Here is a 15,526-nt window from a genome sequence, read left to right as displayed (position 1 = left end):
AATTAATTATAATCACTTGATTATAGGAATCATATGTTCCGATAATATTACTAGACACAATTTAAATAAGAAATCAAATGCTTCAACCATTACATTCATAGATGATGATGATCAATTTTTTAAAAAAATGGAATTAGAAATTGATAAAAAATTAATGTTGTAAGAAAAATTTTATTATTTCATATTTTCTACATTTCAGTTATAATTTTTAATTATTTTTTTAAATTTAGACATTCTAAAGAAAATTATAAGCCAAATACTAATTATTATAATATGAATTTAGTAAAAAAAAAAAGATCAATAATTGATGAAGAAACTAAAAATATTATTAAAAGATTTAAAAAGGATACAAATATTATACAATCATTGCATAACAAACAATTTAATCATATTGATAATATTATGAAAGAAAAACCTAACGTATCACCAAATTTTAATAATAAAAATATTATGCAATATACAAATTTATTATCTTCTAATATCGTAAATAAAAATTTCAGGTACATTTTAATAAAAATTAAATAAATATTTTAAATAATAAGTAATGCATATTTATATATGTATTTATATAATTTATTCTTAATTTTATATTTTTTTTATATAATAATGTTAAGAAATATTTTAATGATTTGTACAGTATTATGTTAAATATATTGAATATCCCAAAAAAACATTCGTTAAATGAAGATAACCATTCCTAAGATAATTTTTTTTTGCAAAAACTTTCATTATAATTTTGTTAATAAGTTATTATCAAAAAACACTGATCAATTATGCATAGCTTTAATCGAGCCATGATAATATAGGTTATATATCGTTAACCGAGTACAAACAACGTATCTCGAAAGAAAGTGTGTTGAATATAACAAATATTTCTTTTATCAATAAAAAAATTATATTGAATTATATTGAACAATAAAAAAAAAATAAAGTAAAATAATAAATTGTATATTATGATATTTAACATACTTTCTTCGACATATATTATTTCGATTTATGTAATACCAATTTTATTTCCAAATTTTTATATATATGGATATTAATCATAAAAATAATGATAATTTACAACGATAATTATTTTATATGAAAAATATTTTATATATATCTATGAAATATTTCATGAAATTCATTGAAATTAATCATTTTTTTTTTCTTTTTTTTTTATATGTTCTAATTATTAAGATCCTCTTCTCCATAATATGTGTAATATATAGTATAATATATATATTTATAATATATTCATTCTTTCTTTTTTATTATTTATGTTTTTTATAATATAATAAAATTTTAGAATTTCTATTATTATATATATAAAAAACACATATTTACAATTTTTGCTTTTGTTAATAATATAAAATAATTTTTGTTAATGATTTTAGTTATTATTTTTATATTAATAAAATGAGAAATTTTTATATATTATAATTCAGATAATTCTATAATTACAGAATTCCGGCTAATAAATACGTATTTCAAATGACTTCGAAATTACATACAAATGTATTACCATTATTTGAAGATGAAACAGCTGTTCTTCACGAGCAATATAAAGAATCATTGTTTTATGGAATGTTCCTCACTCCACCAGACAATAATTCAATTAAAGATAATACAAATTAATAAATTTAATATAATAGTATTAAATTATTATTTTAATATTTAATAATTATTATTGGAAATAAAACAATTATTATTAGTATTTTTTTACTAAATAAATAAATAAATAAAGATTCTAATTGTTCTAAATGTTTATTAATTTAATAAATATTAATTTAAAATAATGTCAAATTTTATTATATTATATATGTAAATATAATTAATAATAAAAACATACAATTTATATATTTATACAATATATTTCAATTATTATAGTTTAAAATTTATTTTAATATTTGCAATATTTATATATTGTATATAATTATTTATATAAAAATATATATGAAAATATTTTATTGTATGTTGATAAAATTAACAAATTTGTAATAAATTATAAATAATAATTGCCAATGATATAAAAGATTTTAAATTCATGCACGTTATTGGTTTATTTGTTTGATATGAATCATTGCGTTCAAATCCAATTCAAAATAACTTGAAATTCGTAACTTATATTTAGAATTAATAATCTTAAAAATTAGATTAAGATTTATACAATTTAACTGTACATTAAATTGAAAAATTTAATAATATTTCCTATTACTTCATTTTCTTTAACTTAACCTAAATTATTATATCTTTAACCAACGATTAATTGCTATAAGAATAAAACTAAATAAATATTTAAAACGATTGATGAAACATCTTTTTATTAAGTGTATTTAAATATGCTAAAAATTTTAATAATTAAATTTAAATTTTAATAATATAAACAAAATAATTATTTTTTAAATGAATATAATGTTATTAATTTAAAACAATGAGTGAATTTAAATTACATCATTTAGTAGTTGAATTAATTGGATTACTTGGGTAGGTAAAAATTAAATATTTTATATTAACGTTTTATAAATTTTTTATTAACAAATATATAAATTTTATTTTAATTCATTAAATGTAAATTGTATATTTTGAATTGTATTTTGAATTTAGTTCTCAAATTAGATATTATAATATAAAATTTTATCATTTCACTAAATGATTATTTTTTTTAATTAGATCATCTTCAGCACCGGAAAAACATGTAGAAAAATTACAAAAAGAAGGAATTCCAACAAGTGCAAGTGCTTTAACTATAGTTGCATCACAAAGTTCTGTTCGTAACTTGGCAAAAAATTCTCCTGTTCCTGAATTATTTTTACAAAAATATGAAGAATTAAAAGCAAAAAAGTAAATATTATAAATGGCATACATAAGCTTATAATATAAAATAAATATTTTATTTATTTAAAATAATATATTCTTTTTATAGAGTAGATTTATTAGGTTTATTCATTCAAGTATTGGAATTGATATCTGAAGATAAAGAATTAAAGAGTTATTTGACTAAAGAAGCAGCAGCTTTAACATCAATTTCTACAAAAAATGCTGCTATTACTACAGAGGATCTACCACAGGTTTTTTCTGTTTTTTTATAAATATAATATTAATTTATAAATATAATATTAATTTAGTAACTATTTAATTTATTAATTTAATTATGTTATATTTTAAAAAATTTAATTATTAAATAAATTATATATATTTGATAATTTTATCAATTTTAAAAATATTTTTATATTATAATAAAATTAAAAATGTATTAAAATTTATTTTTATAAATTATAAAAGAATGTTAAATTTTATAATTTTTTTTAATTTAAATTATATTATATTATATTATATAATATAGATATGTAAGAATGTAATTAAAGCTGCAGTTGAAGGAGAAAAAAAATTAAATAAACAAGTATGTGCAATTTCAAAGAAGATAGAACCATCTGTAATAAAACATAACTGGGTTCATGAAAGACCTAGAATAACATGGGACTTTTATAATGAATTAAATGTGATGCCATGTCAAAGTAAATATTATTTTAAATTTATGTGAAGAATTAATGTAATTAATTTATTAAAAATAAAATATTTGTAGAAGTTGTACCAATAGTTTCTCAAGAATCTATACTACTTTGGGATATTTTATATTGCTTGAAAGGTATAGATGGAATTTATATTGTTTCTGAACCTTTAACAAGTCCATATGCAATGAAAACATTCAATATATCTCCAGATGTTTGTAAGAATAATAGATTATATTTTTAATTTTTATCATAATTAAATGTATAATTTATAAAATAATTTTTTTTTAAATCATTTTTAGGTATATCTTATAAACAATTGACACAACAGATATTACCTCTTGCATCCCATTATTCTATGACAGCTAGATTTGTGGAAGAAAAAGTTTTACCAGAAGATGGTCAAGTAAATCATGCTCTGAGAGAAGCTATAAAAACTTTATTAAAAGATTATTTAGTATGTATAATAATATACTATATTTATATTAAAATTAATATACTTATATTAATATTAATATATTTATTTTGATAAAATTGTAATTAAATTGTTTATAAAATGTAAAATAATTCAGTATTTGAGTATTTCAGTATTTAAAATTTTTTAGTTATTTGTTGTACAATTGGAAATGGAACATGTACGAGGTAAATTAAATTTGCAAAAGTTATGGTTCTATATTCAACCAACTATGATAGCAATGACTATTCTTTTTCAAATTACATCAACTATATGTAAGGTCAGTTTTGATTTTTTATATTTTTTTATATTTAAATATAACAGAATTGATATATGAAAAAAGTATTTTATTTTAGGCCAATGCAAAAGGTGGAAAAGTGCTTAGTCTTTTACATGAACAAGCAAATAATATTAGTGGAGAAGCAAAATTTAGAGAATTATGTTTGTTTCTTATACAAGCAGCAAGTGTTCCATATATGCAAATGTTAGAAAAATGGGTATATAAAGGAGTAATATGTGATCCATATGAAGAGGTAAAGCTAGAATAATATTTAAAGAAATATTATGTTATAATCATAATTTATATCATAATTTTATTTAAAAAAATATACCAATAAACTTTTGTATGATTTTAGTTTTTTGTGGAAGATAATGAATTAATTCATAGAGAGGAATTACCTATAGATTATTCTGCAGATTATTGGGAAAAAAGATATACCATGAGATCAGAGAGAACTCCTACATTTCTTAATGAACAGGCACAAACAATTTTAAGAACTGGAAAGTATTTCAATGTTATTAGGCAATGTGGTATGTAATATTATTATATAAAAATTGAAATTAAGATAAATCTTAAAAATATAATTATATAAAGGTAAGACAGTTCAATGGGGAAAACAAGAACCTCTGATTTATCAACAACAAGGACAAAAATATATAACTGCTATTGATAGAGCATATTCTGAAGCAGCAAAGACTTTATTAGAAGTTCTTATCCATGAAAATGATTTAATGGGTCGACTTCGTAGTCTGAAAAATTATTTTCTTCTAGCACAAGGAGATTTTGTAGTAAGTTTATACAAAATATTTCAAAAATACAGATTACATAACATAGAAATACATGATATTATATAATCTTAGGTTCAATTTATGAATCTTTGCGAAACTGAATTAAATAAAAATATGTATGATATTGTTATTCATCGGCTAGCATCTCTTCTTGAAGTTGCGTTACGTATGTCTACTGCAGATTCAGATCCATATAAGGATGATTTAAAACCAGAACTTTTACCATATGATTTACAATTTCAAATGTTTAGGATACTTTCTATTCAAACTAGAGAAGAGAAAGGTACATTTTATTTATATATTTACGTAATTAATTTAAAAAAAATGTTAAATAGTTTAGAAATATAACATTCATTAAAATAAGTGAAAAGGGAAAATATGCTTTTAATAAAGATGTAAATTAAAATTGAAAAAATTTAATCAAAGTAAATAAAAATGGATATTAAATTAAATTTTTTTTTCAATTTTTCAATTTTTAAAGAAATTTATATTTTTTTATTTTAACTTTTATTAATACATTAATTAATGCAATTTCAAAGCTTCTTATGAAAATTAAATATTTTAAAAAATATTTAATTTTATATATATTTTAAATATTTTAAAAAATATTTAATTTTATATATATTTTAAATATTTTAAAAAAATATTGTTAAATAAATTAAATAAATTAATAAATAAGTTAATTAAATAAATTTAATATTTAGTATATTATAACTATTAAATAGTATATTATATTATAATATTATGTAATCAGTATATGATTTTAAATGAAAAAAAAAAATAATGTGCCTATTTTTTTCTATTTTATAATAATAAAATATTTTTATGCTTATTTTAATTAAATTATTTGATTCTTATTTTATTTTATTTGCATATATAATTTTATAATAAAAATTTTTGTTTTAGAATATAGTTTCCAGACTGATAAAATCTTAACTGGTTTGGATGCATTTGTATTTAATTATGATGTTAAATGGCCTGTTTCTTTGATTTTGAATAGAAAAGCAATAGCTTGTTATCAAATGCTATTCAGACATTTGTTTTATTGCAAATATATCGAAAGACGTTTATGCAGGTTGTTAACTTTCCATTTATTAAAAATTTCTGTCTTATAATTTAAATGTTTTTATAATTTAAAAATAAATTATATATAATAATTCAAAATATTTTATATTTTATTTTTTGATTTTTTTAGAGTATGGGTGAGCAATAAAATTGCTAAAACTTTTACTCATAATGTAGCAATGTCATATAGGCAAGCATTTTCATTAAGGCAACGAATGCTTGATTGTATTCAACATTTAGCATATTATATGATGGTTGAAGTTATAGAACCAAATTGGCTTACATTTATAAATAAAATGAACAAGGTATGTACATACATGTAATGAAATTCTTTTGTAAAAATAATTTTAATTTGAAATTTTCCATTAAAATTCATATTTTTCTTTCAATGATAATTATTATACATTACTTTCAGAATTGATTTTATTTGTTGATTATATTTATTTATTTATTTGTATTGATTATATTTATATATTAGTTTTATCTATATAATAAAAATTTAAATTGAATACATAGGTCAGTAATGTGGATGATGTTCTAAGTGTGCATCAAGATTTACAAGATAGTTATTTGAAGGAATGCATGTTAACAGATCCTGATCTTCTTGGCTGCATAACAGGCATTTGTGCTGCTTGCCTTGAGTTCTGCAATTTTATGGAGGTAGGTATTACAGTATTCATGTATAAATATATAAATATATAAAAGATAATTCTAAATTATTATATAATATATATAATATGTATATAAAATATAATCAAAATAGTTTGACTAAGTTGCATTTTTTACTTTAATTCAAATTCTTTCAAATCTTTATTACTCAATCAATACCTGTTACAAATAAAATTATTGAATAGAAATAAATATAACAAAATGGATCTGAATGATGTCTTTATTATTAATGTCTAATTGTCACATAATGTTTTAATTTAATAAATTCTATAATAAGCATTTTTAATAAACATAACACTGAAAAAAGTAGTTTTGTGTGTAGTAAATTGAATTTTAATATTTTACTAATGTTAAGCGTATGAGCCCATACTACATTGACGCCGAATTAACGTCCATGATTGGTGCCTATCAGGAAGATGTCTATGATTCTGAGGTATATCCCCAAAATTATAACTTCGCTTCCTTGCATCTATGTAGTATTAATATCATGAAGCTTTCCTTTTGGTAAAAAAAAAATGAATTATCTTGATCAATATGACATATAAAAATTAAATTCGTATGATATATTGATACAATATAAATTGATACAAAAACTTCAACTTTTTTATTTAAATCTTTCTAATAAAGAAAAAAAATCTGAATTTTCTGTATTTAAAATTTTTTTAGCAATATAAATAAATGGATAAATTTGATTTTTATTAATATGTTTAATTTTTAAATTATTAATATTAATAATAAATTATCTACTTTATTATTTATCATATTTAATTATTTATAAATATTATTATTTATAATTATTATTTATAACTGTTATTATTATTTATAATTTTTTTCATATATAATGATATGTAATAAGATAATAAGATAATATATAGATATTATATATGCTATGAACTCATATTATTAACTATTATTAACTCATATTGTCATCATAATAACAGTAATAAAATTTTATTATTATTACTGTTTTATTTTTTATTATTTTATTTATTTATTTATTATTACTTGATCATAAAGTTTAAAAAATTTTAAATATTTATATTTATCCAATTAAATATTAAATGAGTAATGAATAAATATTACATCATTAAATTTACATATATATTTTTTATTATTCTATAAAATGGCAAAAAAAATTATAAAATTTGTATTATTTCAATGATAGGACAATTAAACATTTGATGGATTTTATGTATATGTATATCTTATTTATACATATATATTTTAATATATATTTTGATTAAAATAATATATAAATTTAATAAATTGACTTGATAAATGATATATATTATACTTCATTAATTGATAATAATAAATTGCATGCTTTATATTAAATATATAGTTATATATTTAAAATAATATAAATTTTACAATATATATTAAATTTATATTATATTTATAAGATAAAAACAATTATTTTTCTATATTAATTGCATGCAAATCAGATATTATAGTTGTAATATATATTTCTGAATATATATTTTTTTTTAATAAAAATAATATGTTATTATCCCTCAATATTAAAAATTATGAAGATATTAGCATGATATCTTATTATGAATTATAAATTTTTATTATAAAATAACATTTATAGTGAAAAAATTTTCGTTTCTTTTTTCAGTATTTTTATTTTCAATTACAGGTATATTAAATTTAAAATATATTTACTTTTCAAATAATAATAAATTTTATGAATTTTTTTGAAATATAATTGTTCATTTATATTTCTATTCATTTATATTTTTTTATAATAAATGCTTCTTAATTTTAGTTACAAAAAATCTGGTAAATATTCATTTAATTAAAATATAAAATTAATAGCTATATATTTCATTCATTTATTAGGATGAAGATGGCGATACATCTAAAGAGAATGCAGCCAGTTTTGAAGAAACAATTATATCGTTGGATGAAAAATTTACTCAAGTATTAATTCGTCTTTTAGATAGAATATGTAATCTAGGATATGATAATAATAATGAAAAACTTCTTAACGTTTTTTGTAGGTAAGTTATAAACATTTATTTTAAAAATTGATCCATAAAATGTAGTATTAAAGCAAAATGAAACTTTTCTAAAAAAAAAAAAAATAAAAATGTTTTTGAGAAAATCAATCAAATCAAAATTAAATCTTGGAAAATTAAGTCTTGAAAATATATATTTTTTTCTTTCTTTGAATTTATTATCTTATTTATATGAATTATAAATATTAAATAGAAGAAAGATTTCTCTATTTTAAAATTTTTATTTTCTTACTTTAAATAAAAATATTATTTATTTTATTTCATATATACAATTTGCATCTTTTATATTTTATTACAATTATATTTTATTATTAATTCATTTAAACATTAACATCTATCAACATGTCTCATAGACTCTGGATTTGATGTGAAAAAAATGAATCAATAAATGAAAATTTAAAATTATTAAATTTAATAATTATCATCTGAGTTTTAATTTTATTGTAGTTCATCTAATATTGTTGATGTTATCAATTTAAGAAATAATTTATAATTCAAAAAGATATTTTATAATAAGAAAGAGAGATAATTAAGAGATAATGATATTTATAAGTAATATTTTATTATGTTAAAAAAATATATTTCTCTTTTTCTTGTTTCAATAATATCTATTTTATAATTAATTCAAATTTTAATATTTACACAATTTTTAAAATTAATTTTCTCAAAAATATTATTTAAAAATTAAATTGTCTTATAATGCTATATTTTATGAAACATTCAGTATATTTTTTATATAAAACAAAAATAAAATTTTTAATATTATCATTAAATTTTATTTTTTCAATTAGGTTAGATTTCAATTTATTTTATACCGACATTTTAATAAAACGTGGAAGAGAAAAAACAATACAAGAAGATATTTCTGGTTAATTATTACTCATTAGAAGAATATATATAATAAATTGTAATTTTAGTTTGTGATTAATTATTGTAAATTAAAATTATAATGTTATAATTATGCAATATGATGTCGGTTAAAAAAAGTTTATGATCAGATAATATATGTTAGATCTATTTATATTTATATTCTATGCTATATTTATATAATAATATTCTAATTTATAAAATCAATTTCATATTCAGTAATTACTAATTAATATAAAAAATTTATAATTTACGACGAATTTATAAACAAATTTAATGTAATCATATGTTAAACATTTTATTTAAATTATCTATTCATCTGAAATTTCTTTAAAATCATAAAAATTGCTAAAATAATGATATTTTGTACATTTAAAAAATAAAATGTATTTTATAAATATAAAAAATATAAAATAATTCATAATATTTACATTAAGATATTTATATAGATATTTATATAATTTTAATTCTATATATAGAAATGTATTTTATATATAATATTAAATTATTATGTTATAATAATAATATAAAAATTTTATACAATAAATTTATTATTTAATCAATATTATATATTAATAACAATAAATAATAAAATTCCATTTATAAATTTATCTTTGATAATTAATTAATAATTTCTTTTATTATTTATATAAAAAATAAATTTATTAATTATAAAATGAACTATTTTATTTTATACAACATATTATATATTATATTTTATACAACATATATATAAAAGTATTAATATATTTAAAATCAATTCTAAATATCAAAACAAATATATAAATTGTTATATAAAAATATTGTTTGAACTTTATTTATTAAGTTATAACATATTTTATATATAACAATTTAATTTTGCTAAATAAAATAAGATAGAGACAAAGTGAAATAAATTTCTGACATAATGATTCAAAAATTAATGATTTAACAAAATTAAATAATATTATTTATAATTTCTTCCCTCTAATTATTCTTTCATGTTATTAAATATTAATGATATCTTTAGATTTATAATGTAATATCAATATCATATAAAATACCAAGTACATTTTTTTTCATAACTTGTTTATTTCAGTCTTAATATTAGCCTCTATAATAAAAATTTAGAAATTATTATATATTATTATTATTATATACATATATATATAAAATTATATAATTAAATAATTTTATTTAATAAAAATATTACAATAATGTTAAATAAAATTAGTATAAAAGTATAATACTTTCAATAATTATAGCATGAGTAGAAATTTAACCATTCAATCACAGTTGTAACAAAACTAAAAAATGAAAAAATATGACATTTTAATTTTCATGTTCTAGAATATTACAATTATTATTTTCAATTTTCTTTTTTATAGAATTCAAAATAACTTCCATTGTCATGAATCTTTTTTCCAATTTTTCTAATTTACTAAATATTTTTTCATTATCCGATTCTTGACCTTTTTTCATCAAAATATTTTTAGCCTGTTTAATAATATCTGGATCCATTTTAGAGATAGGAATTATTTTATTTTGAGAATTTTTATTTAATTCTACTTTATCGTATAACTTACTTTCATAAGTTTCCAAGCTGTCGTACGATATCACATTCAGTTTACCACTATTTAAATAGTTCGGAAAAAGGAGAATTTTCTGAATAAGAAATGCTAATGGATTACATCTCCAGCCAGACAAAAGATTGCTACAAATTAAACAATATGATCCATGTGTAAAAGGTGCTTGAATAATCACATTTTCAATGTAAGCAAGAATTCGTATTCTGGAAATTAATCCTACCAATTCTGCCTTTTCAAGAATATTCACAGTGTCGCTGACTGCTAAACCATTTAGTAAATTAAACAACACTATTGCGATAAGGAAAACAAAGAGAATAAAAACAAAATGACTAAGAATAGGATGCGAAACAAAGGGAATGTCATTAGCGTCGAATTCTCCAGTGAGCATGATAATAGTCTTGAATAACGAGTGCCCAGGATCTGGAAAATTTTCATTACCGCCATCTTTAAAGAGAATGAAGAAAGCCAGTGCAAAAGCTAGAATAAGAAATGCATAAAGAAATAAAAAACGCATGAAGTTGAAAGACACTGTTTTAAACATCTCAATACCAGTGGACATTCGAGGATGCTTGCCAATCAAAATTACTAATTCCCAGGCGGATAATAATATTGTAACGGCTGCGACTTGTGTAGTAGCGCCATTTAAAATAGAAAATCCAAGTATTATTAACGTCATTTCGATCCAGTTTTCCAAACATAACATATAGTGACATGGCGAAGAGAGTAATTGAAGAATTTCTCTAAATGCGAATAATGCTGTCATAATGCCAGTAAATATTTGTAAAATATAGATCGAAATTGAATTTTTTATTTCTCCGTTCATCTGTTCACTCGAATTCGTCGATATTTGTGTATTTTTCACGTAAGTAATTTGCAGAATATAAATGTTTAATAAAAGATAAAATAAAATGTAAAATGCAAAGTTTAGATACAATATGTATCTTATTCGATGCCATTTGAGATATAAAAAAGATGATAACAAAGGATGTTTTAACAAGTGTTTCAAACTATTATTGCTAGCAATATATTGAAAAATATCCATTTCTCGTTTTTCTTGATTTTTAAAATTTTTTTGTTGATTTATTATGTAAGAATTATCGTGAGGCATTAAACATTTGTAATCAAATTCAATTGTATATTCGTTCGTTCGCTCTTTTCTAGCTACTATGCAGTCGTCAAAATATTGAGATAAAGTAGATATAGAAATATCGGCAACTGGTGGAATGCCGAAATTGTTCATGTGACCGATATAGCTTCCTTTTTCGAGCAATAATGTCACCGCCTCGCGACAATCAGCTTTTGCTGCATAGTGAAGTGGAGTATTTCCTTTGCCTATATAAAAGTTTTTTCTGGTTTATTATTTTAAAATTTAAAAATATTAATGAAGTTCATTTTAATAATATAAATATATTAGAGATAAAGCGATTTTAAATTTTTTTATTTACTTCTAATACAAAATATTTTTCTATATATTTTTTATGATATAATATATAAAAAAATTATTTTTATATGTAACAATTTAATACAAATATATAACTTACCATCTATGCATCGAACATCCACATCTTCTCTTTCCAAGATTAAATTAAAACATTCCAAACGATCACTCATATCTTGCGATCCTCCTTTATGTGGTATATTGAGTTCTATGCAAGCATTTAATAACAAATCGCTTTTAACTTCAATATCAGTTTCCAATATCTGTCGAAGGATATGTGGTGAACCTCGTTGAATTGCTAAATTCGCAGCCTTTTCTAAGTTGCATTTAATTTCTTTTGTTCTTTCTAACAAAAGAATGATTGCTTCTTTGAAATTTTTTTGAACGGCCATTTCGATCAATGTCTCTATATCATTGTTTAACATATCATTTTGAACGATTTTTAAACATCTTAAGAAATTCATCTCATCGTTGGCATTTAAATAATACTTCAAATCATGAATATTTACATTTTGTTTCTCGATAGGAGGCAATGAAATATTCGGTATTTTTTTTTCTAATATTTGCCTAGCAGTTTGATCGTTGTAATCTTTGTAAGTGTCTAAATTCAAAGCGTGTTTAGTTTTTTCCAAAATTAGGTTCACCATATTTCTGTAATCCTTCATGGCTGCTATATGTAAAGCTGTTAAACCTTTGTTATTGGGAATATTAGGACTAGCTCCTTTCTCTAGAAGCAACGAAGCACATTTCAAATCATTCTTCTTCACAGCTATGTGCAAAGCTGTTTGTTGTACAACCTCCAGATTTGGATTTATCGTGGGTTCATCCAATAATATACTAAGGACATCCGCATGGCCATTTTCGGTAGCAAAGTGAATTGGTCCACGATTATGGACTTCGTTGATCCTGTTCACCTTCGCCCCTTTTTCCAATAGAAATTTTACGAACTCTGAAAGGCCATTCTTGCAAGCGATGTCCAAGAAAGTTTCATTCGATTGATTCGGATAAGCGTAGTTTATATTAATGATAGGTGGTTGCTTCTTCAAATTTTGCTCAACAAGACATTTGAAATGTCTAAAATTTTTTGTTCGTAAATAATCTAAGAGCAGTTTATATATCGTTTGAGATTTTATAGAATTTGTAGTGTAATCGTGCAAAAGATGCATTTGCAAGGTTTCATCCTCAAGATCCATATTCGAGTCTGAAAATAATTATTAAAATATTAAAAAAATTTTCTTTTTCGAACTTTGAAAAATTGAAAAATTTAAAATATTTTTTATTTTAATTTATATAAAATATTAATAAATTTTATATGAAATTATATATTACATTTGAAATAAAATATATTATTTGATTTGTGTAAATATAACGAATCATCATAATATATTTTTAACGATGATGTCATTAATGTATACTTATATTGTTGACAAAGCAATTAAATATTATATCATATTACATTTTTACAAACACTTATTTAAGAAAATTATCTCTATATTGTAATATAAGAAATTAATAATTTTTAAATAATTTAGAAAAAAGATATTTTATTCAATATTTTTAACATGCTATATATTCTATTTATTAAATAAATTCAAATATAAATTCAATTACAACATCTTAAAATACGAAGTAAAATACGTATTTATCATGCATGGAAGCAAAAGTATTGTCCGGATGCGTTTCCTGTCATTAGCATTAATTCAAATTCAGACAAACGAGAAATAGAGTTGACAACGTTGCCATTGAATTCATTGATCATTAAATAATCCATGCAATAATACTAAAAGTTACAAGCTTTGTTATCTATGATAGAATATCAAATGTCATTGTGAGACGATGAATAAAGATAGTTATCGTTGTTATAATATTCTGAGTTGATAATTAAAATATTTTCACATAGTGATATCGTACATTAATGTACATTAATTATTTATTTATGTTTTATTACTTGGTTTACGTTACCGTCTCAAAAAGAAAAGAATAAGTAAATCAAATAAATGATAAACGATACCTTTCCTTATTGAATCGATCGATAATTTCTTATAACATTACTTTATGAAAGAATAAAATGAATTTAAATCATTAACCATTTATTTTTGGAATATTTTTATTGAAATTATATACTGATATATATTGATATTTTTATTAAAATTATATATATGTATATATGTATATATATTATATAATGATGAATGATTGAAAGAGAAAGGGAATTTACATTATTATGTATCTTAATTTTTATTTTAAATTGAACCTATTAATAATTTAAAATCATTAATTATGTGTTTCATTTATTTTATTTGATATATATAATATTTATTTATAAATATAATTTGTAATGCTATATAAATTTATTTATGAATTTAGTATTAAAATTTCTTTATTCTAATTGTATTAAATAACGCACCTTTAGTTATAATTTATGAAGATTCACTTTATATAAGTAAATATATTAATTTATAGTTTGAATTTTGATATATGAACAGATTAAGAGATGGACATAATGATATTGGACACTTTTTATAGATTAAGATAAAAATATACACCTAAAACGATGATGCAAAGTAAATGTAAATCCCTTAGCGTACTGAACTTGTCATACAGATAACTAACTTGTAGAAGCTGTTTTACTGACCAGTTCTGTGGTGGAAGGTGATGTCAGCGGTTAAAGAGAGGGGAATGATAAAGTGTCAAGCAGACAGAATTTAAGTGGTATTTCTTCTAACAACGAAGAATGTATATATTTCATCAAATGAATTGAAAGTTAAACTTTAAATAAATATTGAAATAAAAATAAAACATAATTTTAATATGTATAATATATACATACATATATATGATTAAATTTTATTTATATAATAATTAAATATGGAATATAG

The 15,526-nt window shown here is 19.7% G+C and overlaps 2 protein-coding genes across 5 annotated transcripts; one reads left to right on the top strand and one right to left on the bottom strand.

Annotated features, from left to right (window-relative positions):
• Positions 1–2,314: 2,314 nt before the first annotated feature.
• Positions 2,315–9,895, top strand: LOC412823 (gamma-tubulin complex component 2). 3 transcript variants are annotated; one of them, XM_396275.6, is made up of 17 exons: positions 2,315–2,469; positions 2,656–2,826; positions 2,909–3,053; positions 3,329–3,500; positions 3,569–3,712; positions 3,797–3,951; positions 4,100–4,228; positions 4,305–4,481; positions 4,584–4,758; positions 4,823–5,016; positions 5,089–5,299; positions 5,923–6,091; positions 6,212–6,386; positions 6,598–6,741; positions 7,106–7,183; positions 8,596–8,756; positions 9,566–9,895. In XM_396275.6, exons 1-17 carry the CDS (start codon positions 2,417–2,419, stop codon positions 9,645–9,647), a joined length of 2,535 nt encoding a protein of 844 aa, XP_396275.3. In that variant the 5' UTR covers positions 2,315–2,416; the 3' UTR covers positions 9,648–9,895. The 3 variants fall into 3 exon arrangements, with proteins under 3 accessions (XP_396275.3, XP_006562516.1, XP_016768292.1); XM_006562453.3 differs by lacking the exon at positions 7,106–7,183; XM_016912803.2 differs by lacking the exon at positions 9,566–9,895 and having other exon boundaries at positions 8,596–8,797.
• A 903-nt stretch (positions 9,896–10,798) lies between these two features.
• LOC726423 (transient receptor potential cation channel protein painless) lies at positions 10,799–15,326 on the bottom strand. Of its 2 annotated transcripts, none has more exons than XM_001122160.4 (3): positions 15,194–15,326; positions 12,751–13,848; positions 10,799–12,541 (listed from the first exon to the last, which is right to left on the bottom strand). In XM_001122160.4, the coding sequence occupies exons 2-3, from the start codon at positions 13,838–13,840 to the stop codon at positions 10,953–10,955; spliced, it is 2,679 nt and encodes an 892-aa protein (XP_001122160.2). In that variant the 5' UTR covers positions 13,841–13,848; positions 15,194–15,326; the 3' UTR covers positions 10,799–10,952. The 2 variants fall into 2 exon arrangements, with proteins under 2 accessions (XP_001122160.2, XP_006562517.1); XM_006562454.3 differs by having other exon boundaries at positions 15,055–15,267.
• Between the last annotated feature and the right edge of the window lie 200 nt (positions 15,327–15,526).

The sequence above is a fragment of the Apis mellifera genome, linkage group LG6, assembly GCF_003254395.2.
Source record: "Apis mellifera strain DH4 linkage group LG6, Amel_HAv3.1, whole genome shotgun sequence".
Lineage (NCBI taxonomy): Eukaryota > Metazoa > Arthropoda > Insecta > Hymenoptera > Apidae > Apis > Apis mellifera.
The sequence above is the reverse complement of the archived record's forward strand: the minus strand, read 5'-3'. Positions and strand labels throughout refer to the sequence as shown.